At 39.3% G+C, this 25372-nt stretch overlaps 1 protein-coding gene across 1 annotated transcript in view; it reads left to right on the forward strand.

Annotated features, from left to right (window-relative positions):
* LOC132394149 (fibrillin-2-like) overlaps positions 1-25372 on the forward strand; it is a 309064-nt gene that overhangs the window by 206880 nt on the left and 76812 nt on the right. Inside the window, exons 33-39 of the mRNA XM_059969944.1 lie at positions 2109-2231; positions 4954-5076; positions 6448-6573; positions 10673-10795; positions 15473-15595; positions 16982-17143; positions 23332-23400. Of these exons, the coding sequence (XP_059825927.1) occupies positions 2109-2231; positions 4954-5076; positions 6448-6573; positions 10673-10795; positions 15473-15595; positions 16982-17143; positions 23332-23400 (849 nt within the window). The remainder of the gene's footprint in view (positions 1-2108; positions 2232-4953; positions 5077-6447; positions 6574-10672; positions 10796-15472; positions 15596-16981; positions 17144-23331; positions 23401-25372) is intronic.

A 25372-nucleotide genomic window follows, 5' to 3' on the forward strand; every position in this document is an offset into this window, starting at 1 on the left:
CCCTTCTGAGCTACAGGGCCGTCCTCTGTGCCAGAGGTTCGGCCGCTGTCACTCCCACCAGGTAGGCTGTCCCCCCCCAACAGTACTCAAACATGAGTACTTATTGTCAAGGGGTACAGCTACTGGGGTACTCTCTAGTACCTGCCTCTTCCCCTTCCTAACTGTAACCCACCTATCTGCCTCCCGTGGTCCCGGAGTGACCACCTGCCTGTAACTCCTCTCTATCACCTCCTCACTCTCCCTGACCAGGCGAAGGTCATCGAGCTGCAGCTCCAGTTCCCTAACTCGGTCCCTCAGGAGCTGCAGTTCGGCGCACCTGGCGCAGATGTGGACGTCCGGGAGGCTCGGAGACTCCAGGATCTCCCACATCCGACACCGAGAACAACAAGCTGCCCTCACACTCATACCTCCCAAATAACTGAAAATACAAGAACTAAAAGATAAGCCTACTGTGCCCTCTTCCGCCTAAGCCCTCTGAGCCCAAGCCCTACACTCTGCACCCGGCTCACTCCGCTACCCGCAAATGAAGCTGCCCGCTTCTTAAAGCGGCGTTCTTTATATATCTTCCCTCCTTCTCGGGCCTCATTCACGCACCTGCGCAGTCCCGCCTCTCAGAACTCCGATCTGAGAAGCAATTGGACAATTTGAAAATGGCCGCCGCCGCACTTCCTCTCAAGCCTCGCTGTCCTCTTCCAAAAGAGAACTACCTCACTCAGTATCTCCTTTATATATCTTCCCTCCTTCACGCGCCTGCGCAGTCCCGCCTCTCAGAACTCCGATCTGAGAAGCAATTGGACAATTTGAAAATGGCCGCCGCCGCACTTCCTCTCAAAGCCTCGCTGTCCTCTTCCAAAAGAGTACAAAAGGAAAACATTCCTGTCTTTAGCAATGATATCTCTTCTCTGTGTGGAATGGGAGAAAAGGTTGGCTATTGCACTAGATTAGCAAGCACACTGCATTACCTAGATATTGAGTAAAGTACGGTGCTTAATGGAGGTTACTATGCAAATAGCAATTTTTTCATAATATCAATTTGTTACAAACCCCGTAACTGGGTCACTTACCAGCAAAGATAGAGAGGTCTGTTGAAGTCTGATGGTACTATTTTTAACAGTATTTATTAGTAAAAATACACAAAAATAATATCAATGCAAACATACAGATAATATACATCGTCAATACTAAATCTAAAAGTGCGGGTTTAATAATAAGCAATAAGAAATAAGCTCTATCGTTGTCTAGGGGATAATGTATTGTCCGATGGAAATATAAAAGTCACTCCGTTCATTCAGGCTGCAGCTTTTTTTGGTTGGAGAGAGAGACAGATTTTAGAAACTTGCCAGCTTGTCCTTTTTATGATGTCGATCCTTCGAAATTTCGTTGGTGGCCTCTTCTTTAGCTAAGCCGTTCTTCTGTGGTAAGACCCCAATCCCAGGCAACGGGAAAGGACGCACGTGAGCCCTCCACCGGCTGTCGCTATTAAACGCTGTCACAGGATTTCTAGCGTTTCTCCTGGTGCGTCTAAAGGGGTTGTTCCCCAGACCCTCTTTTATCCTTACTCACGGGGTCTCAATGTCAATCAGGTTGGGATGATGCAATCCCTCAACCAGCCCACTCTGGTCATCCCCTGAGGGCTTCAATGAATAGTACAGTACTCAGTACACAATTCCGTCTCCAAGAGACAATGGCCATTATCCGTGGCTTTGTCTGGCTGAGGACAGGACACATTCCAACCTTGAGGATTCTCTCTCATTTCCTGGGTCCCAGACCCGAATTAATAGTGATCTTGCGATTCTCATAAAGGAGGGGGCTACTTTGTACCCTTCGGCCCCTCAGAGTTGTGGCACATTCGTAACAAATTGTAAATATTTCTAATGTGTAAGTTATTCTTGTATCTGCAATGCATATTATTGGCTTCATCAAAAAGTTTCGTAGAGTCAAAATAAATCATTTGTATTTTACTCTTCATTTTGCAAAGCAAGTCAAAAATCAGTAACAATTTTTTCAATGTTGTGGCAGTGATTTCTCTATCTAATAGAATATATGGTCGAAAACCAAGTTTACATCCAAAGTGTATCTTCTTTGATTACGTTGTCTTGTCTTTTTAGATGTTGATGAATGTGAAATTGGGGCCCACAATTGTGACATGCATGCTTCATGTGTCAATGCTCCTGGAAGCTTCCAGTGCAGCTGCCGTGAGGGATGGGTTGGTGATGGCACTTCTTGCATTGGTAAGTCTTCGTGTTCAAGAATTAATGGAATTAAAGATGAAACGGCACGGAATTGATTTCAAGTTGAAAAGAAAGTATAAGATCAAAAAGTGCATTACATCCAAATTTGTGCAGTATGTAGGTAAATAAATGCCTTGGAGGAAAGAAATTACATTCTGGTTGTTTTTCTGACTATTGTAGCATAATGAATTTACAATGGCATTTTGAATAATTTTGCACCAGAATCTGTTTCAGTTGGAAAACGCAGTGCAGTAATTGTTGCATAGTTTTTCTTATCAGATCTGGAGGTTTATAACAGCATATTTAAAGTGAATTCTACAGTTGAGAAGAGTTGTCATTATTATAGAAAACAACTGCAATTTCAGAATTTAATACCCATAATTGGAAAAGCATCCCTTAATGGTTTACAGATGCCTAATTTGAAAAAAAAAGACATGAAAACAAAGAACAAAATGGGAAGTGTGGCTTCTTTAGAGTTAATTTATAAAGAGGAAAGAGAAAGAAATAATCAGGGAGGCTTATGATAGAAATTCCAGTGCTTGTACATTCTCCAGTGGCACGACAAAGAGGGTGGAGGTTAGGCAAGAGGCCAATGTTAGAGGAAGACAGTTATTGTAAAGTGTGCAACCATTAGTACAGACCAGGAAGAAATAAATAAAATTCATTTTGGTTCAGACTGGTAAAAATAAAAATTCACTGATTTAAATTTCATATTTTCAAATGAAATGCAAAGTTTGAGAAAGATCTAATTTATAATCTGAATTTCTGGGAGTGATTACCAGTGGGATCTGGAGCACACAACTTCATTGCTACATGGAAAATCATGATTGAAAAGTGGTAGTTTCCACAGTCATTTTGAGATAGCCACCACAGCTGTTTCAAAAAAGAAATTTTATATTCTGGAATAATTTCTATACTACTGCAGAAGGTTGATAAATATTCATTTCTCTGAAACCCTTTGCACCACAATCCACTTTGAGTATTCTTTTTTCAAACTTTGACTTTAATAGTGGATCGGCTTTTGAAACTATTATATCTGAACTAAAAACAGGTCTCCCTTGAGTACTCAAAAGGACCTGACAACAAGTAGGTTTAATTTTTAATCAAACATAAAGTTGCTTGAACAGGTCTCTTGATTCTTTTGAATGTTAATTGTATTATTATCTATCGAAAAGAAAATGTATCTTTTTTTTAAACCAAGATTATGTTGTGGCATTTTGTTGAGCAATCAAAATAAATCCAATTCAGTTACCACTAAAGTGCCTCTGTTCTAAAGACTCAGTAACAGGTGCTGGAATGCAAATACTGCTCTAAGGGTGAAACAACATTATGAAAAATTAATTAATTTTGTTTGGCACATTAGGAGATTAATAATTGTCCCAATACCAGAAATTCCTTAATCAAAGTACAAAGAGTTTGCAGGAGAGGGTGACAGACCTGATTGATAGAGATAACTAGACAAATTAAGAAAGTTTCTGTGTAATCTCAGAATGTTATCAAAGTGCACTGCATGATGTGGAGCAGTGTTGGCAAACTACGTGATTCAGAATTGCAGTGTTAAATTTTCTTGCATTCCTGTGGGATTGAATTTGGCTATGGTATGATGTGACTTGAGAGACTCTGCTTTAATAAATTGACTGAGGCTCCTAAGCAAGCTTTTGGTTCTCTGTGGAATGAGGTTTATTTAGGATATGTCTTTGGCCTTACAGTCCATTATCCAAGAGGAGACCTATATGACTCTTATGACGACATTGTTCTTCTACCTTGGAATTGCAATTGCTGACAAAGGTCAACTGTGCCAGTAATTTACCAATTCGGCTCATAATTCTGCTACATTTTCTTGTTACTTCAAGAAAGTGCATGGGATTATAGAGCTCTTCCATCTGACGAAGTGAGCAGTTTCTTATGATCTGACCTTTGATAAGATGTTTATTGACTGCCTGAAAACTAAGAGGGAAACGAAAAGAGAAATGCCTCCACACTACTCTCCTCAGTTGCCCAGAAACACTTTATTGTTTGTTATTATTATCACTGTTCGCTGAAATTGAACATTGAGACGAGTGAATTGTGTTAGAGTGTTTGGCGTCACTCCAGAAGGCTTACTGGGCCCTATTCAGCATTAGCTGCTTCTAACGTTGTTATGTCACACCTCATAAAATGTTCTTTTTTAGTATGCCAGAGAAATAATCCAAAAACGGTTGTTCCCCAAATTGCCTCATCTCCCAATGGTCTGATTTTTGCCTCAAAGGCCCCTTTAAGTTGTGATGCCACCAATCGCAATTCCAAAAGGCATCTGACTCATGGCTTTTTCCACACTTTTCCAACCATTACTTACCCATCCCCCAACTTGACCTTGGTTCCAGATGGCACATTTTCCTTTCACACTGTACTAAAGTTTGCAGTGGCAGCCCTGTGAATAAAAGTCCATTGTTGTGTTGCACAATAAATGCGTATAGTCACTGTAAAACCACACTACCCTTTATTGCGTATAAAATTTATAGACCTCAGCTTCTGGTTTATAGATGATACCATGACTCAATGATTGCCAGTTATAAATTACCAAGGCAGACTATCATGAGATGTTCCCTTACTGTGCATCAGAGGCATTTTCAGTTCTTAATGAATCTTGGACCTGGTTTTACATTTGTGTCAAGGAAGAAACTAAGGTATAATGTGTTGTGCATTCCGTTGAACTAATAAGGTGCCTTTTTTAAATTGGTAGACCTTGACGAGTGCATCAATGAAACTCATCATTGCAACCTGAACGCTAAGTGTATGAACACTCCTGGGTCATATCGCTGCCTCTGCTCTGAAGGATTTAGTGGGGATGGTTTCATGTGTTCAGGTATGATGAATGAATGAAACTGATGCTCTTGTTTAATTAATAAAAATGCAGCCATATATTAGGATAGAAAGTGTATCATTTTGCTTTGCAGTGAGGTTGCATCATAGCTCATTAAAGGAATTCAGATAATGCCTTCCATACACTATTTCTTTATAGTTATATGTAGATGATCAATTTTCATAGGTACCAGTACCCTTTATTTCATCCAATTAGTTCAGTTTTGTGTGTGAACACAGAGTATGAGTTGGCAGAAAAATTTCCCAGCAGAGGCATTATTATTTGAACTTGACTCTGACCTCATCCCTCACTACAAATCCAGTCCCTCTTACAGCAAAAATGGCGATAAGGATAAGAAACTCAAGCCAACCAAAAACGTTGCCCTCTCCTTCCTTGCTTTAGTCACACTTGTCACATCTATACAGATTGCCAAAATGAGATTAGTTATCTCCTGTGGCATGGCACAAGAGTGTATTGCGCCATATTTAAAAACAAGGTCAGTTAGCAATTATTTTACTGATTGATGGGGGAGTAATACTTAAAAAAACAGATTGTTGGTTCTAATGCCCTAATACATCTGCAGTTGTAATGTGCTGAGTACCAGCAGCAGTGTATTAACTTGTCTCAGTCATCCTGATAGGATAATAGCCAGCTGCATTGCAGCCCTGGAAGGTTTTTCTCTTCTGGAAGCAATGATTTACTGTAAGCTTTGAGAAACTACTGTGCTTGCATAAAGCCAATGCCAAAGTTAAGAATATCCTGCTAAGTTTTCAGAAGTACATGTTTTGCGTGTGTTTCAGTCAATGACACAAAACTAAACTTGTGCAATACTTTGTTATCTAGTATGAAGTGAATAAATGGTTAAATTGGATTTCCAGAAATGTTATGGTTATATTACAGTGTGGAACCATCTCAAGAGTGTTGCAATAGCATCAGTTACAAATATTAAAACAAGAATCCACAAAGACAATATCGCAGTATGTAGAGTTTGCTGGTAGTGTGCTTTCTGTAGCTAAGCAGTATGCTAAAAGATAGGTGCCATTTTATTCCCAAAAATTCAACAATTAATTCTTGTCATAGTGCACATTCTGCTAATGTTTAACATGATCAAAGATTCATTTCATCTCATGTTTGTATGAATAATGTTGCTAATATAAATCTGAAAAGCTAATTGTGCTGAAGTTGCATGGTTAATTATTAAAATAATTAGACTGATATTTGCTTATTAAAAGATAAAAATTATTTTATTTACTCCAGTCACCAATGAGTGTATTCAATCATTGGAAACATTCATTCTGTTAAATAATTGAAAAAAAATGAAATTGATGCTTAATGAGGTGATAACAGCATTATTTTGTTCACTGCTGTTTACAGATGTGGATGAATGTGCAGAGAATGTTAATCTGTGTGATAATGGCCATTGTCTCAACACACCTGGAGGATACCGGTGTGACTGTGAGATGGGGTTCACACCAGCTTCTGATAACAAATCCTGTCAAGGTAGGTAAATAATCCTTGTAACTCTGAATATGGATTGTGACTAAGTCTGAATATATGTGGTGTTCTTTTCATTGGGAGTTATTATTGAAAGTGTTCTCCAGTATACTTTTAATGAATGGATGACAGTAAGCGCCGCTCATGACAAAATGCCGAGCTTCCCCTATAGTGTGAAGCGTCTTTTGACATCTCCAGTCTTTGACATCATAACCAGAGATAATTTTGTTTTAAAATCATTTTCTATATGCGTAACAGCAAAATAAAATATGGATTAAACATATTGAGATTAGATGCTGATTTTTAATCAGTTAATTAAATGCACACATTACAAACACAAATAAAGAAAAAATCCAATGCAGCAGTCCTACACTAACGATGAAGCTATCTTAAAGTTGTCTTAACATTTAGGAGTATACCAATGGTAGTTTTGTTTTGAATCTTATGTTGTTTCTGTTGCTGAGTTTATGCCCACTTCATATAGTCATGCAAAATCAGAACCTTTACTATAGATGTAAATCAGAGTTTGTCTTTTGAATTGGATCTTACATTATTTTTTACACCTCCAGAGATAGGTTAATATATTATATCTCTGATGAAGTACCCAGGACATCTTTAGGGTGCAATGTCTTAGAAAGGCAACGTCCATTATTAAGGACCTCCAGAACCCAGGGCATGCCCTTTTCTCACTGTTACCATCAGGTAGGAGGTACAGAAGCCTGAAGGCACACACTCAGCGATTCAGGAACAGCTTCTTCCCCTCTGCCGTCCGATTCTGAAATGGACATTGAATCTTTGGACACTACCTCAATTTTTTAATATACAGTACTTAAGTTTTTGCATTTTTTTAATCCATTCAATATACTTAATTGATTTACTTGTTTATTTATTCTTATTTTCATTTTATTTAATTATTTATTTTCTCTGCTATATTATATACTGTAATGCATTGAACTGCCACTGTTAACAAATTTCACATCACATGCTGGTGACAATAAACCTGTTTCTGATTCTGATTCTCTATTAGATATAACAAAATGTAGAATATCAAGACAACTTGGTTTTTCTCTTTAGTTCTGTCCTAACTGATCAAAACAGACTTACTAAGAATTTTCTGTACTTTGTCAAGTTATTTAGAGTCCGGGATGAACGACCTGTGATATAAGTTTAGATCGCATTGCATCAAATAGGAAGTTTAAGATTCAGTTAGTAAATCAGAATTAAAATCTATGATCAGAAATTGTGCCCAGGAAACAATAACAAAAAAAGGCATTTGCACCTCTAATGCCCATTAGAGATGGAGTTCGTTTATCCTGTACGTGATTCCGGTGATCATTTGTGTTGTGTTCAGTGATGAGCTTGCAAAAATGCTACAACCATAGCTTGGTCCCGTCCTGCTTGAGTCAGTCTTCCAGGCCATTTGTATTATTCTCCATTGAAATCTTTTTGAGCCTTCCAGAAACTGGAGTTAATGGGAGAGCACTAGGTAGATAGGGAGATAAATACAGAGGTATGTGGAAAATAGAAAGTTAGACAATTTCCAATGGTGATTGGTTGATTTTAGCATGTATTATGAAGTTATAAATTTGTTTTGGATGTACATTTCGTTTTTATATGTTGGTCAACTGGATTAGTAATGGGAGTTCTGAGAATTTAGTGTTGCAGTTACTGGTGCACATTCCTTGCAAGATAAGTAGATAAAAAGCAAGATTGATGCCCACTCTGGAATGGTGTTGCCCAGACAAGAGCTTCAGCGTGCCATTGGCCTGCTCCATCACCTTTATGTGGCAAGATGGTGTTCATTGAGTTTGTGCACAATAGTGACAATTATGTATGGGTTGCACACTGAGGCTACGTCCACACTAGACGGCATAATTTTGAAAACACCAGTTTTGCACAAAAACGACAGGCGTCCACACTAGGCATTTTTAAAAAATACCTCTGTCCACATTAAAATGGATATTTGGGTGAATCTCCTCCTACTGGGCATGCGCAGGACACACAGAAAACAAGCGAAGAGGAAACGGTATACTCGGTGCGCATTTGTCCAGTTACAGACTAGAAAAACTTAAAAGGAAGTTGCCAAACGAAAGACTTGGTGCACGTTTGTCCAGAAACATTTCCTACAGCCATAGTCTCTTCACTAATGAAAGGGACAACAGCTACGACTAAATGCAGTATGGCTTGTTACTGGGCAAAAGTGAAATTTGCTGTTACCTCATTTGTTTGCCTTTACTTTTGCCATGCCTTTGTGTATTATTTTGCTGTATTTAACATGTGCAATAAAACGAGTTACTGGACAAAAGTGACAATCGCATCTATTGAATGTTTGCACAAGCAATACATTAATAAAGCACCTTGTTAAATGTATAAAACATGTCTTCATCAGTGTTGTATTTCCACACAAATGTTACATTAGGCTGTTACACATTTATTGTCAGATATTGTTGTGGTGTTGGAGGTAGCGTTCAACAAAACAATGAAATGCCCTGCTGCCGCCACCACTTGTTCCGACACGTCTTAACAGCAGTTTCAAAAATAGCCGGTTACCCCGTACACGCTACGCCGAATATTAGGCGTTTTCAGATTTATTCACTCTGGAGAGCGTTTCAGAAAATCTCCATTTTCTGGGGAGAAAAACGCCATTTCAGTGTGGACGGAGGGTCAAAACGAAGAGAAAAAGCTTCAGTTACGGATTTATCCAGTCTAGTGTGGACGTAGCCTAAAATCATAAACCATTTTGTCAGTAGATTAAACTCAAACACCAAGCAACCATTTTGGTTGCATTAGCAGCTAAATTGCAAGTGGCTCAACAGATTACTGCGGAATAAAGGCATCAGGATAGATGCTGAGCTGCTAACAAACCTGCAAGATTCACTTCCATTGGTTTATTTCAGATTGATGTGTGGTGATGCAGGGCATTGTACATGCACATGTCGAAGCTTGCTGATGAAGCAAAATGGTCCCTCCATCTGCCAGTTTTTAGTAGGGATGATTAAAATGTAGTTGGCCTTTTTCTTTGTTAGGGAGCTTCTTTGACCCATCTCCCCTGTTCAACAGTCGACAACCAACTGCAAGATATTACACATACTTCCAACTTAAGCCTGGAAGAAGATAGACAGTCATGTTAACATTTGCTGCAAAAACATTGAATGACTGATACTTTGAATGGGCAGCCAGCTAATTCTGAATGTGACTATTCTGTCTGTAATAGCAGTTGATGTCCATGATCAAAAATAATATTCTGGACATATTTAACTAAGGCATGAATCCTTGCTTTCCCAGCATAAGGTCAAGGAATAATTGTTGTGCTCAGAACAGGGTGTGAACACAAAGGCAAGTTATTTCCCAAATTTTCAGAATCCTGTTTTCATAGAAAATCCTGTTTATTGAATTGAGTATAATATTTGGCGTATGAGGAATTTATTAGCTTGTCCTGTTTATTAAACTCTGAAGTACAACAGTATTAAACAATCTGTTATCTGTTCCTATGTTGTTGGAGCAATTGTAATATAAATGAAAATACTGATAAACATTAAATTCAATTCTAAAGATAGATTGATTTCAGTGGGTGGGACTGAAAATCAACATCTAATTGCAATGACAGAGGGAATGTATGGAGACAACTACCAATACACTCATAAGAGGGTCAGTATTGAAGCTTTTTAAAGAGGATGTACTTTCCATCTTAACAAGTCACCCGTTAAATGCTGGTGACCAGTTCTGTTTAACATCAGGAAATGCAGCAGGTAAAATATGAGAAATGATCTTCTCAACATTACAACCTTCCACCAAATTTCTGAGATCATCAAAGCTTGTTTCTACATCTCACCAATGTTATCGTACCCTTTTTCCCACATTATTACTGCTGGCCTTCCAAACCATGACACCCATTTCAAGCTCCACAAGCATGACTATCATGAGCTAAAATATGAAATGATTTTGTCAATTTTCCTTGAAAATGAACAGTTTCTAAGGTATTAAATCATCATCCTAATGACGCATAAGACCAGATCATTTAATAATGTGAAATTTCTGTTCTTGCAATTTAGTACACAATTTTCCAGTTCATAATTAAATAAGAGCTGTTTACTTTCTCTTCCAGATATTGATGAGTGCTCGTTTCAGAATATCTGTGTCTTTGGCACCTGCCTGAACTTTCAGGGTGTGTTCAGATGTGTCTGTGATGATGGCTATGAACTTGACAGAACTGGAGGCAACTGTACAGGTAGGAAAAGGACAGTTAGGGAATTAAATTTTTGAAGGTACCAAGATCTTGTATCATATTTCTTTGTGTGTGGTAAGGCAGGCCAATTGAATTAAACTAATTTGGTCCACAGTTTTTCATCAGTTTCTCATCTCCATTGAACTAAATAGGTTTTGAAAGTTGTGTTAGTCACATAGTATTATTTCTAAGCTACCAAAAAAGTGCAAGTGCCACAACCTAATGTTAGAATTCCAAACATTGTACAGTCGGCCTTCCTCATCCGTGAGGGATTGGTTCCGGGACCCCTCGCAGATACCAAAAAACATGGATGCTCATGTCCCTTATTCAACCTGTCTCAATGCAGTGGACATTAGGACCCAGCAGTCGAGCTCTGAATTGGCAATGTTTCTGTACACGAAAATAATCACGATCACGATTGAAAATAAGGTGGAAATAATAAAGCAATTGGAAAGAGGTGAAATGCCATTGGTCATTGGAAAAGTGTTAGGCTACAGTCGCTCAACGATCGGAACAATTTTAAAGGATAAAGTGAGAAAGGCCCTGCCTCAATAAAAGCTACAATTATTACTAAGCAACACAGTGGTTTAATTATTGGGTTTTGGGGTTCTGGGTTTTTGATCTTCCACATCAACCCGGCATGGTGGAGAGCACACTCGGGAGCGATCTGACACTAGATCGAACTCGGGAGCTTCTGTTCCTGAGCCCGGCGCTGAAATATATGTTCTTAAGTGTTTTATATGCACAGAAATGTAAAATATATACTGTATGCTAAGACAAACGTTTGATTAACTGACACTAAATAATACCGGATGTACCTGCTCCGACTTACTTAGTTAGAGAACTTCTTATTTTTTTCGATCCAGATCCACGATAACCCACGCACATCCTCCCATCTACTTTAAATCATTCTCTAGCTTACTTATAATGCCTAATACAATGTAAATGCTATGTAGAATAGTTGTTATACTGCATTGTTTAGGGAATAATGACAAGAAAAAAGAAGTCTGTGCATGCTCGAACAACAAGTGTTCGAAGAGCACTTCCAGATTTACTCAATTTGCAGTTGGTTGAATTCGCGCATGCGGAACTCACGGATAAGGAAGGCTGACTGTATTGTGCATTTGCCTGAATTATGTTTATCTGGATCCTGTTGTATTCCTGTAAAGAACTCTGAAGGATTATTGAGAATGCTTCATTCCTTCAAAATACTTTTTTTTCTAGTAAAAATAAAACATAATTTTCTCTTTAAAAATTATTAAATACTAACAACAATCGTACAATGTCACCTAAACTCAATCATCAAGAGAGTGCTTGCCTTTGCTGGCTTGAAGTACAGGGCCATTTGTCACCCATGAGGTAGTAATAAGTTTCTCATTACATGTGAGTCACAAACAGGAGTAGGCTACACAGCACCTTGAGTCTGCTCTGACACTCAATGAAATCACAGCTGATCTCAATGCAATCCAGCTCCACATTCCTGCCTAACCCTGGTAAATTTTCGGCATTTTAGTAATCACGCTGATACAATTGTATTTCTATGCTATATTGACTGTGCTGTTTACATACTATTTATTACAAATTACTATAAATTGCACATTTAGATGTAACGTAAAAAATTTTACTCCTCATGTATGTGAAGTATTTAAGAAGTAAAGTCAATTCAATTCAATTTATGATTTATCCACCCCTGCCCTAAAAGTGTTCAAATACTAGCTTCCATTACCCTTTGCAGAAGAGTATTCCAAAGATTTGTGATTTTCAGGGAAAAGTAATCTCATTTTTTTTTAATTGTTGACCCTTTATTTTTAATTATGCCCTCTCCATGTCACCCTGACAAGACTCTTCAAGGAATTTTATGTTTACGTCAAAGTAATTTCTTGCTCTTCCAAAACGGCAGTAGACATGAGCCTAACCTGTACTGATTTTCCTCACAAAGCAATCCACCTGCTCCAAATATCAGTCCAATAAACCTCTGAACTGCTTTTGCAATACCTAAATCCTTCCATAAACACAGTACTCTAGATGCAATTTGACATTACCCAAAAAAACTGAAACATGACCCACCCACTACTATTGTATGAATTTCTCCTAACAATAACAAATAATGTTCTGGTTTTCCTACTTACATCTGCACAGTACACTTTCTTGTGATCATGCATTTCAGAGCTCTGCAATCTGCGACAATTAAGAGAGTACAGTATGTTTAATTTTAATTAGATAATTTTCACACACTTTGCCAGATCTTTCCTCACTCACTTATTCTATTTGTATTCTTTTGTAAAGTCTGCTTCACAACTTACCATATACCTTTGAGCAATGAACAAATTTACTAACGGTATCTTTCCTAGCCTTCATCCAACTCACAGTTTGTTCCTAGGAAACCTTGCATTATTGAAAATTATGTTATAAAAACAGTCATACGAACGGGAAAAGGAAGTTGCGGACTTGGAGTTTCAGACTCACAATAATAGGACTTTTCCCACAAGGCTTTTCATAAATAAAGATGTTTTTAATAACGATAAGTTTATTTTTACTGCAAGCTAAAAATACTAAAGGTTGTGTGTTACGTTGTTTAATAAAGCATCCTTGCACAAATCATATAGACATACAGCGCACAAATAGGCCATTCAGCCCAACTGAACCAGGCTAAGCAAGATTCCCATCCAAATGAGTCCCATTAGTTCAGCAAAACAACACGGAGCACAACAAGCAACAAAGAGCAGCAAAAGCCCTGTTCCTCCCTCCCTCCCTCCCACCTACCCATGCACATATACAGTCTTCTAACCCCAGGACAGGCCAAATTCGGCCTCCAGCCTCCAATGGACTCATGGATTCACAGACTTGAGCCTCAACTTCTGACTTCCCGATTGACCTTCAGACCTCCAATCGATCTTCAGACTTTATTCCTGATGCCCAATTGACCTTCAGGCTTTGATCTAAACTTCTGATCAACCTTCAAGTTTCGATCTTCAGTATTGACCCAGGACTCGTAGATAATGACAGGAGGCCTGAACTCCAAGCCCTGAATGCCAGACTTGCCAATGACAAGACTCCGTACACTAGGCCTCAAACTGCAGGCTCTCCAATGATGGGACCCCAACTGTCCTCACCAGTGTGCCAACCTGACACCCAACCATATATCCAATGACTTGACTCCACAGTTGCCTATGGTGACAAATTCCACAGATTCACCACCATCTGGCTAAAGAAGTTCTGTAGTTCTGTTCTAAATGGACATCCCATTATTCCGAGGTTGTACCGTCTGGTCCTAGACACCCCTGCCATAGTCAACATTCCCTCCACATCACCCCTATAAAGGCCTTTCAGTATTCAATAGGTTGCACTGAGATTCCGCCCCCCCCCCCCCATTCTTCTAAGTTCCATGTATAGTTTAGTCACCTGTTATAGTCAAGATAGGGTTTGGAGGGTTATGAGCTGAAGGTGAACAACTAGGACCTGTAGGGAGGATGCCGAATGTGGACCAAAAGGCCGATATCAGTGCAGTGGAACTCTGACTGTACAAGAAAAATACATTTTAAGCATTATCTGATGCCTAGTGCTCTTAGAGAGCAGATACAAAGGGCTCCTAATTGAAAAATGTACAGCTGTCAAACTTTAATGAAACTGAATCCTTTAATTGTTGGCAAAGCTGTAAGAATGTATTCATCGTGAAGTGCCGGGGGCCAAAAGAAAAGCTGTAGCTTGTTTACTGCAAAAGATGTAGCCCCATGGTCCAGATAGATTTCTGAATGCAAAGAAATAAAAAAGCAATTTTCAAATCTTTCTTGTGTTTGGACTCAGTGTTAGCTGTCAGTGCTGCAGATGTTAATGATTTTCAGATAATTCTGGCTTGAAGAGTTAATATATGAAAACAAACTTGTTTGCATAAGCTTGTTACATTTTCCCAAAAAGATTGTTTAAAATGTTGAAGGAATGTGGTATTTAGGGTATTTAAAACAATAAAAGTATCCAGTAGGATAGATATAGAGAGGAATCTTCTCTTGGGGAAGTCTGCTAAGACACAGTTTGATGAGATAGCCAAATATGTACTTGCTGAAAATTTAAACTTGCTATCATATCAATGTGAAAATATACATTCTGCGTTTTTTTTTACTTTGACAAGAGAAATCAAAAGTAAGCCGGCAGTGTTCCCTGAAATCTAAATAAAAGCAAAAGTTGCAAGAATTGTAGCTCAGGCAATATCTGTACAGAGGCGAATGGAATTAACATTTCGGGGAAAAGATCTATTATCAGAACAGGTGAAAGTCTTTGGTTATGGCCCAAGCAGTTCTTCTTAATTTTTAGTCCATTGCATCAAGTCTGTGATGTAAGCCATGGATTTGGGTGTCTGTCACAAACCTCCGAAAGGTAAACAAAAATGTTAATTCTGAATTTATATTGTTCTGTAATCTCCTGAGAATCTTCTCCCAGTAGTAGAGAAACTAAGCCATAATGAAACAAAGCAAGTACAAATAATTTGAAATTATTGTTAAGTTCTTGCAGTTAGAGATGATACATGCCTATGTTTTTGTCTTTGGTGAAAATTACCCTGGGAGGGGGGTTGATTATATTACTAATGTCTACCTTTTGGTAAATCCTGAAGTAGAACGCATGTTACAGCATGCTATAACACAAGAATGGGCTCAAAGAAAAACATTCTTTTCATTAATTCTACAGATATTAATGAGTGTGCTGATCCAGTCAATTGCATCAATGGTTTATGTGTAAATACACCAGGAAATTATCTATGCAATTGTCCAGCTGATTTTGAGCTTAATCCAACTGGAGTTGGCTGTGTGGGTAAGTCATTATTTTGTTAAGAACTTACGCAATGGCTGTTTTTCATATATAATGTATGTCTTTGTGCTGTCCACGCAATAAATAATTTCCAGACGAGATTCTAATAATAATGGCATGAATCAGAATGAATAATGTCAGAATCATTAGGGATTGCATTGTGCAATCTAACTGTTACCAAATAAATCAAAATTATAATCAAAGTTTCCATAAAATAAATAAATATTGTTAAGATAGACTAATATATGATTTTCACTAAATCTTAGATACTTCAAAATGAAATATATTTATAACCATCTCTCAATATCTGAAACTTTTGAGTAAAAATGGAATTGAAGTAATCTTTTGGCTATAAACATGAATACATCATGAATTTTCAATGCATTTATTACTCCTCTTCTGTTACATAAAACAGTACAACACAAATAGCTCCTTCAGCCCATGATTTTGTGCTGAAATCATTAAATGCTTAACTAAACTACATATTCATGTCCATCTTAAAAGTTTCTGTCATATTTGCCTCAAGTACTAGCCATGGCAGTGCATTCCAGCTCTACCCACCACTCTCCATGTAAAAAAAAATGTTGCCCCGTGTATCTCCTTTCAACTTGCCTCCTCTCACCTCAATGACTTTCTGTTCAGTGTTAATATTGCTCAGTTGCTACACGCAAGAGTACAAGCAGTGACTTCTTTTCCTGAAGCATAACATAAAGGAATTTAAAAAATAACTAAAGTCAATTTAAATGTACATTTAATGTAATTTTACATGTGATTTGTAAAACTCATTAAGAAATTGTAGCTGTAAAGAGTCAACTTATTTTTGTCAGTGTCCATACACTGCACCTCCACTGGGTAGGTACAGTAGTATTGGTCCTCTTAATCTACTATAATTCATGCTGTTTTATCAAATGAAGCTCAGAGCTGGAAAATAGTCTCAGAGAGGGAGACTCGGGGTCATACCATGAAATTGTGTGCTTTGATCAAAAACCAGAAAAAATGTACATCATCGCATCCATTTGATGTGAATGTTTACAGATAATTGTTCTATTTTCTTGCATCTTGTTTATTGTTTAAGATATGGTTAATTCAGACATACCTCTACTCAAACAATTAGGTTTTGTTTCATAGTACCATCACTCAGAAAATTGATTCAGATATTTAACACCGTTCTCAATTTCATGGTGATTAACTTAAAGAATATGAATATGACAAATAAAAAGCGTCAGCTGCAGTGTCTTTGACAAACACCAACAAACACAATAAATTCAAGTGAAAACCTACCCTACAAGTTTTGTCTGAAATTGTGTTTGTCATTAAATGTCAGAAAGTTGTGCCTTACCTGTGATGTAGATGTTTGCTGAATATAATTTTCCTATTTCTGGGAAATAGATACCCGTGTTGGGAATTGTTATTTGGAATATGGTCAACGAGGTGATGGAGGCCTGTCCTGCAGCGTCGACATTGGTGTTGGTGTCACTCGTGCTTCATGCTGTTGCTCTCTAGGAAGTGCTTGGGGTAACCCTTGTGAAATCTGCCCTGATGTCAATTCAAGTATGTACTCTGCTTCATAGAACAGTTGTAGATCAATAGAAAGAAATATGTGTATCCTTGATGCAAGAGCATATTCCAGTAGGAATAAAGAAATGATAAACAGATATCTAGTGCTTATTTGTAAAGTAGAAGACACATGTGGTGAGTTGGAAGTTTAATGAGATTAAGGAATGAGAACTGCATGTGAATTTAGTTTCTTCTAGCTTGTACTCCTCCTCCTCCTCCCACTCCCAACTTATTCTGACTTCTTCCCCTTCCTTTCTGCTCCTGATGAAGGGTCTTGGCCCAAAACGTCGACAATCAATACATTTCCATAGATGCTGACTGACCTGCTGAATTCCTCAAGTGTTTTGTATACTGTTACGTATCCCGTAACTGGATAACTTACCAGCAAAGATAGAGAGGTCTGTTGAAGTCTGTTGTCACTATTTTCAAACATTTTATTCGTAAAGGGACACAAAAGTAGGGTTAATACATACGTTCAGATAGGGCACATTGTCAACACTCAATCTAAAGCACGGGTATAGTAATAATCATCATTATTAAGTGAGCTCTGCTGATGTCTAGGGGTTAATAGATTGTCCATTGGAAATATAAAAGTCACTCAGAAGGCTGTCGGCCTCAGCCCTTTGAAAATCGCTGGGTTTCACGTGGGGCGACCGAGAGAGAGAGATTGGGGGGAGAAGAGAAAGAACTTGCCGAGTCTCGATGAATCTTCCGTGAAATCGGGGGAGCGTTGGTTTCCTCTCCCCGATGTTAGTTAAAGCGGTTTTCTGTGATTCCAGCCACAGATTCCAATCCAGGAATCTAACGCACGTGGCTTCCTTCAGAATGGCTTCCCGCTGCTGCGGGATCACTCTCTCGTGTCTTCTTGGTGCGTCTGAGGGGCTGTCCCCCTGAGACTCTCCTTTATACTTCCTCACGGGGTCGCAGGTGTCAATCAGGTTGGGATGATGCAATCTCTCTCTCAACCAGCCCACCTTGCCCGAGGGCTTTTCACGTGGTCTCCATGAGACAATAGTTGCTGGCATCTTATTCTGTATCCCTGGCGGGATGTGCAATTTTTCACGTTTCTCTCTCTCTCACTTCCTGGGTCTACTGACCCCCCCCCCCCCCCCCCCCCGTGGGTGCTCTTTGCAATTCTCACAAAGGAGGATGCTGGGATCATAACAATACATTAATGTGCATTTATCTGTTGCCTTCAACATTCCTTTCAGGCCATTGTCAGAGAAATGGAACAGTTGTTTAGCACATAAATTAAGAGAAGCTTGTCCATAGGAAGTTCTCTCGCTCTCTCTCTCTCTCTCTCTCTCTCTCTCTCTCTCTCTCTCTCTCTCTCTCTCTCTCTCTCCCTCTCCCTCTCCCTCTCCCTCTCCCTCTCCCTCTCCCTCTCCCTCTCCCTCTCCCTCTCCCTCTCCCTCTCCCTCTCCCTCTCCCTCTCCCTCTCCCTCTCCCTCTCCCTCTCCCTCTCCCTCTCCCTCTCCCTCTCCCTCTCCCTCTCCCTCTCCCTCTCCCTCTCTCTCCCTCTCCCCCTCCCCCCCCCTTTTGACACTATTCAACTTTGAACACTTTGTAAATCACGTTTTTTGGGATTGAGTGGAAAAGTGAATGTTTCGTGAAGTTCATTCATGATTTTGGTGAATTGTATAGCAGGCTCAAGAGAATATTTGCTTCTCCAGCTCCAATTTCTACTGTTAAGATAGTTCACACACTGTTAATATTATCTTTTATCTGTCACTTCTGCTGATAGATCCTTGTTGTGTTGTCACCCTAGACCAGCTGTTACATAGAAACCTATTTGAAAATAATTTTGTTTATTCATTATACTTCAAAGCAGGATTAAGATTGTTTGATAGTCCAGTTACTGAAAGGACCAAACAGTAACCTAAAACAGAACATAACAGAATTATTATGGAAATCCTTTTTAAGTGAAATTGCAATTGTATTAGCCATTAAGTCTGCTGTCTAGTTTCCCAAGGATTAGTTTTCTGCATTTATATGGCCAGTGGGAGTTTTGTCCGTTCCCTAAGTAGCATCAGGAAATCATAGATAGGCACACTGCCGATGATTTTGGGTCCAATAAAATGAGTTTCATGTACATTGCTTACACAATGTTCTGATCCATGCAGCTGGCAGACTAAGCTTCCAACCACAAACAGACTTGGAAAATTGGCCCTTCTATGCCTGAATCACGGACCAGTTTGACACAGTATCCCAATTATTCTTTTATCTGGAGAGTAGTAAATGAAAAATTAGTTTTGCTAAGTAGTGCTTGTAAAAAATCAATAATCTTAGTGCCAGAATAAGTTTCTATAAAAACAGTATTTCTGTATACGGCAGTGGAACATGCCATGCTAAAAATAATATGTGATGCCCTCTGTTGATCAGGATCAACCATGGATGTTGTATCTTAGCTGTCTACATTGTTGGTACAGTACCATCCATCAATATGCAAACCAGTGCAGTACAATATGGAGAATAAACTGTTGCCCATGCAGCAAGCTTGCCCTCTCTACACAGCTGATGAATCCACAGACACAGGATTTGCCAGTAAGCATTGTACTCAACATAGGACTGCCTTAGGGACTCCAGCTCTACATTTTTCCTCAGGGCTTACTGCAAAAGCCTTCTCCATGAGTGGCAGTCGACGTTTGAGATCAGAGATTTCCCTTCTCTGAGGTGAGCTGCCAACCACAGCTGACACAGTCCATCTGCCTGGAGGGACTGGTTTTAAGGTGCCAGTAACCTGCCTTTGCCCCTTCTCCTGTTGGTAGAAATGGTTCGCTCGGCTTAAACCACATGTGAAGGCTAGGAGCTGGATTTGGTTGTCAGAGGCAATTTGAGAAGCACGCTAATGGGAACATTTAATAGGTAGTGGGAGTTTAACCTCACTACTCCTCCCAGCTATGGCAGCCTTTAGTTGATTAATATTTGAATTGAGCTGAATAATATTGATTAAGCTTCCTGCTTCTGTATATTAGAACATGAATTTAAGCCTGTGGCTCTAAAAGTAATCCGGGAAATTGTAAGGCTCTAAAAGTATTCTGGGAAATTATAGGCCAATAAGTTTGACATCGGTAGTAGGTAAATTATTGGAAGGAGTACTAAGAGACAGGGAGCTACAAGTATTTGGATAGACAGGGATGACAGGGAGAGTCAACATGGCTTTGTGCGTGGTAGGTTATGTTTAACCAATCTATTAGAGTTTTTCGGGGAGGTTACCAGGAAAGTGGATGAAGGGAAGGCAGTGGATGTTGTCTGCATGGACTTCAGTAAGGCCTTTGACAAGGTCCCGCATGGGAGGTTAGTTAGAAAGATTCAGTCGCTAGGTATACATGGAGAGGTAGTAAATTGGATTAGACATTGGCTCAATGGAAGAAGCCAGAGAGTGGTAGTGGAGGATTGCTTCTCTGAGTGGAGGCCTGTGACTGGTGGTATGCCACAGGGATCAGTGCTGTGTCCATTGTTATTTGTCATCTATATCAATGATCTGGATGATAATGTGGTAAATTGGATCAACAAATTTGCCGATGATACAAAGATTGGAGGTGTAGTGGATAGTGAGGAAGGTTTTCAAAGCTTGCAGAGGGATTTGGACCAGCTGGAAAAATGGGCAGAAAAATGGCAGATGGAGTTTAGTGCAGTTGAGTGTGAGGTATTGCACTTTGGAAGAACAAACCAAGGTAGAACATACAAGATAAATGGTAGGACACTGAGGACTGCCGTAGAACAGAGGGATCTGGGAATACAGCTTCATAATTCCCTAAAAGTGGCATCACAGGTAGATAGGGTCGTAAAGAGAGCTTTTGGTACATTGGCCTTTATAAATCAAAGTATTGAGTATAAGAGTTGGAATGCTATGGTGAGGTTGTATAAGACATTGGTGAGGCTGAATTTGGAGTATTGTATGCAGTTTTGGTCACCTAATTACAGGAAGGATATTAATAAGGTTGAAAGATTGCGGAGAAGGTTTACAAGGATGTTGACGGGACTTGAGAAACTGAGTTACAGCGAAAGGTTGAATAGGTTAGGACCTCATTCCCTGGAGAGTAGGAGAATGAGGGGTAATTTGATAGAGGTGTATAAAATTATGATGGGTATAGACAGAGTGAATGCTAGCAGACTTTTTCAACTGAGGTTAGGGGACAAAAAAAATCAGAGGACATGGGTTAAGGGTGAAGGGGGAAAAGTTTAAAAAGAACATGGGGGGGGCTTCTTCACACGGAGAGTGGTGGGAGTGTGGAATGAGCTGCCAGATGAAGTGGTAAATGCAGCCTCACTTTTAACATTAAAGAAAAACTTGGACAGGTACATGGATGAGAGGGGTACAGAGGGATATGGTCCAGGTGCAGGTCAGTGGGACTAGGCAGAAATATGGTTTGGCACAGCTAAGAAGGGCCAAAGGGCCTGTTTCTGTGCTGTAATGTTCTATGGTTCCAGGTTCTTTGCTTTTATAGAAATCAAATGTATAACAGCCTTATGAGCAAAAACATTCAAGCATACAAAACCAGCAACTCTGGTTACACACATAAAATGTTGGAGGAACTCAGCAAGTCAGGCAGGATCTATGGAGGGGAATAAACAATCAATGTTTCAATCCAAGACCCTTCATCAGGATTGGAAAGCAATTAGAGTCATCTTCGGGTTCGGGGGCTTGTTTACATATGGCCTTCGGGCATTTACCACATACAGACTGTTCCAACAGTCCAAGATTGAGTAACATTAGAAACATTACTACTGTTCATTTGGAGGAAAATTGAAGTTTGAATTGTTTGATTTCTGCGATCATGGTTGTTGTATACTATGGTGATTCTGAGAAGTAGATAACTTAATTTTGAAAGAATATCACCACATAGATAATCAAATATATTAGTACGGGGGTGGCAAACCCTTTGTGCCCAAATAGTGATAATCTTCTAAAATATTTTCGAGTGCCTTGGTGATTTTGAGCAGAAATTATCATTGATTAACTAATTAGTAACAATAATGAACTTTTTAAAGGAAAAAGGATGAGTCCTGTTACTTATTTATGTGCAATCATTGTTTTACCGTTAATAAAATTTTAACAGAAACAGATTGAAATAAGTGACACATTTTAGAAAACTTGTTCAAAAATTTTAAAATATTAATCTTTTTAAAAGAAAAATAACATTGTTTCTAAATGGTATTGTTCTTGTAACTGTTTAGTATCCAAATTCTTAAGTGTACACCAGGTCTGTCTACAAAAATTTCTAAATGTATAATCCAACAACACGTTTTCTCATAACTACCTAGCTGACGCAAAATGTTTCCTGTAAAACATCTCACAGATCTTGGGTTATCAAAAAAATGACTTTCTGTTTCATTTAGCAGAAAAGATAATCATTATGTATCTTTTTTATTGTGGGCAAGAATCATGGGCAGCAGTGCATGCCAGCAATATTTTCGCCTGTGCCATCTTGGGCATATGTCCCATAGGTTCACCAACTCTGAATGTGTGTATGAACAACATTTGAAAACTTACTTCATTTTGTGTTCAGTCGATGGCCAGCTGCAAAGATTAAGAGTTCAAATACTGCTCTAAGCCAATAAAACTTTGCAAGTTAAGGGATACTGTACTGATAGAGATGCAATCATTGGGTGAAATATAAAACTAAGGCCCCTTAAGTAGAGCAGGAGATATTTCCCTGCTGTTCCAGACATTAATTATCGGTGAAATAGGATAGCTGGCTGTTTTCAAGTTGCAGATTTTTAAGGGTTTGCAGTGCCGTTGCATTTCCACAGCTACAATAATGACTGCAAGTTAAAAGTACTTCCTTGGCTATCTCTAAAGCACCATGACTTGCCCTGAAAGGACATAGAAGGTTATAAGTAGACCCATGTGCACATTTTTATAGAGGTCCATGAGAATTGAAAATAAAGATGCATGATTGAACAAATCAAATCTGATTACCAAATACATGAGGGAACACAAAACTAGTCTCCAGAGTGCAATAGTATTTAAAATTCACCATGAATTATTTTACCTAGCAGAGGAATCACCTTCTAATAAGATACTTAAGACATGGAAATTTCTGTAGTGGTGTGCTCAAAAAGACTCAATTTTCAATATATGTAAATAACAAGGTCAAACATTGGTAAAATTCCAAAGGTCGCTGAATCTTTTTGCTGAAATAACAATTCTGAATGTCTGTTTTTTATATTCACAGCTGATTACAAGATACTCTGTCCAGGAGGTGAAGGATTTAGACCTAATGCCATTACTGTCATCTTAGAGGGTAAGGGTATGGACAATAGAATGTTCTAACCCAATGCGCAAAGTACCTGAGGCTTGTAAACTTTCTCTTTAAGTGGATTTTGCATCTTGCCATCAATAGCAAAGTGTCACGCTTCTACTTCAGTTGCGGAAATGGAGGAGTATAAAATAGGGGGAAAAAGTACACATGGCAGATGGCAGGAAAGAACCAAAGGAGGTCTGCCCAGACAAGCTTTTTAATAGACAATAGACAGTAGGTGCAGGAGTAGGCCATTCGGCTCTTCTAGCCAGCACCGCCGTTCACTGTGATCATAGCAGATCATACATAATCAGTACCCCGTTCCTGCCTTCTCCCCATATCCCTTGACCCCGCTATCTATGAGAGGTCTATCTAACTCTCTCTTGAAAGCATCCAGAGACTTGGCTCCCACTGCCTTCTGGGACAGAGCATTCCACATATCCACCACTCTTTGGGTGAAAAAGTTTTTCTGCATCTCTGTTCTAAATGGCCTACCCCTTATTCTTAAACTGTGGCTTCTAGTTCTGGACTCACCCGTCAGCGGGAACATGCTTCCTGCCTCCAGCGTGTTCAATCCCTTAATGATCTTATATGTTTCAATCAGATCCCCTCTCATTCTTTTAAATTCCAGTGTATACAAGCCCAGTCGCGCCAATCTTTCAACATATGACAGTCCTGCCATTCCGGGAATTAACCTTGTGAACCTACGCTGCACTCCCTCAATAGCAAGAATGTTCTTCCTCAAATTTGGAGACCAAAACTGCACACAATACTACAGGTGTGGTCTCACCAGGGCCCTGTACAGCTGCAGAAGGACTTCTTTACTCCTATACTCAATTCCTCTTGCTATAAAGGCCAGCATGCCATTAGCTTTCTTCACTGCATGCTGTACTTGCATGCTTGCTTTCATTGACTGATGTACAAGAACACCTAGATCTCGTTGTACTTCCCCTTTTCCTAACTTGACTCCATTTAGATAGTAATCTGCCTTCCTGTTCCTGCCACCGAAGTGGATGAGTGGAATTCGGCCAAACCGTGAAAAGGGAAACAGTTAATACAGTGGATTCCTGTTAATTGGGCCATCAGTTAACCAAGGCAGGTATTTATTTGGGGAAACTCTTAAAGAAGAAAAAATATAGAGAAAATAACCAGGATACCTTCGTTTCTTTGGGGCAATATGCCACCTAATGGGGACAGGAGACTTGCCAATGTTTAACTAGCTTCAGTTGTGTACGCATCGTGTAGCCGTTAGACACTACCCACGCTTAGAACAAAGTTTTTAAGTAGCATCGTGGCTGTGTTCAAAAAGCAAGGATTTTTGCCACTGGTAGTTGGCAAGAAATAAGCAGCAAGACAAGTCAGAACTGTTTTCCTCACTGCGGTTTCAAGCATTCCGACTTGGAAATGCCAGAAGCGGCCGGAAGTGAAAATGAAATTATTTCACTACTCTACTTCATCAAATTGGAAAATATGAAGAATTTGAAGGTTTTGACATTCCTATTGAACATTACCTTTTGGACGCCACCAGACACTTAGCTCTCGCCTGTGGCTCCAAGTAACTGTTTGCATGTGACAACAGCCACACCCTGGATAACTGCTTTGACAGGCAGTCTAAACCAAAAGAGGGTAGCGAGCCAATCTCATACCCTGGTGAGATAGGGACATGCATGTCCTCGCAAAGTCAGCTCCAGCGGACTAGCAATGAAAGCCGCTAGGAAGGCAGTTCTCCTGTGCTATGTGGAAAACAAAGGACATTATGAGACACAGAAGGAATCATGGTCTTCCACTGCAACCAGAAAAGACCCCAGTTGTAACCACTTCTCATCCCACTGGACCAGAATTGAGAGAGTAGAACTGCCCCAGTGCAACAGCTTTTCCACTAGAAAAATTCGCCCACGCAGTTGTCCTGTCATTGTTGGACAACCACCAGTAGTATTAGCAGTGTTTGTATTTGTTCTGTATTTCACTTAAATAT

The sequence above is a fragment of the Hypanus sabinus genome, chromosome 5, assembly GCF_030144855.1.
Source record: "Hypanus sabinus isolate sHypSab1 chromosome 5, sHypSab1.hap1, whole genome shotgun sequence".
Classification (NCBI taxonomy): Eukaryota; Metazoa; Chordata; class Chondrichthyes; order Myliobatiformes; family Dasyatidae; genus Hypanus; species Hypanus sabinus.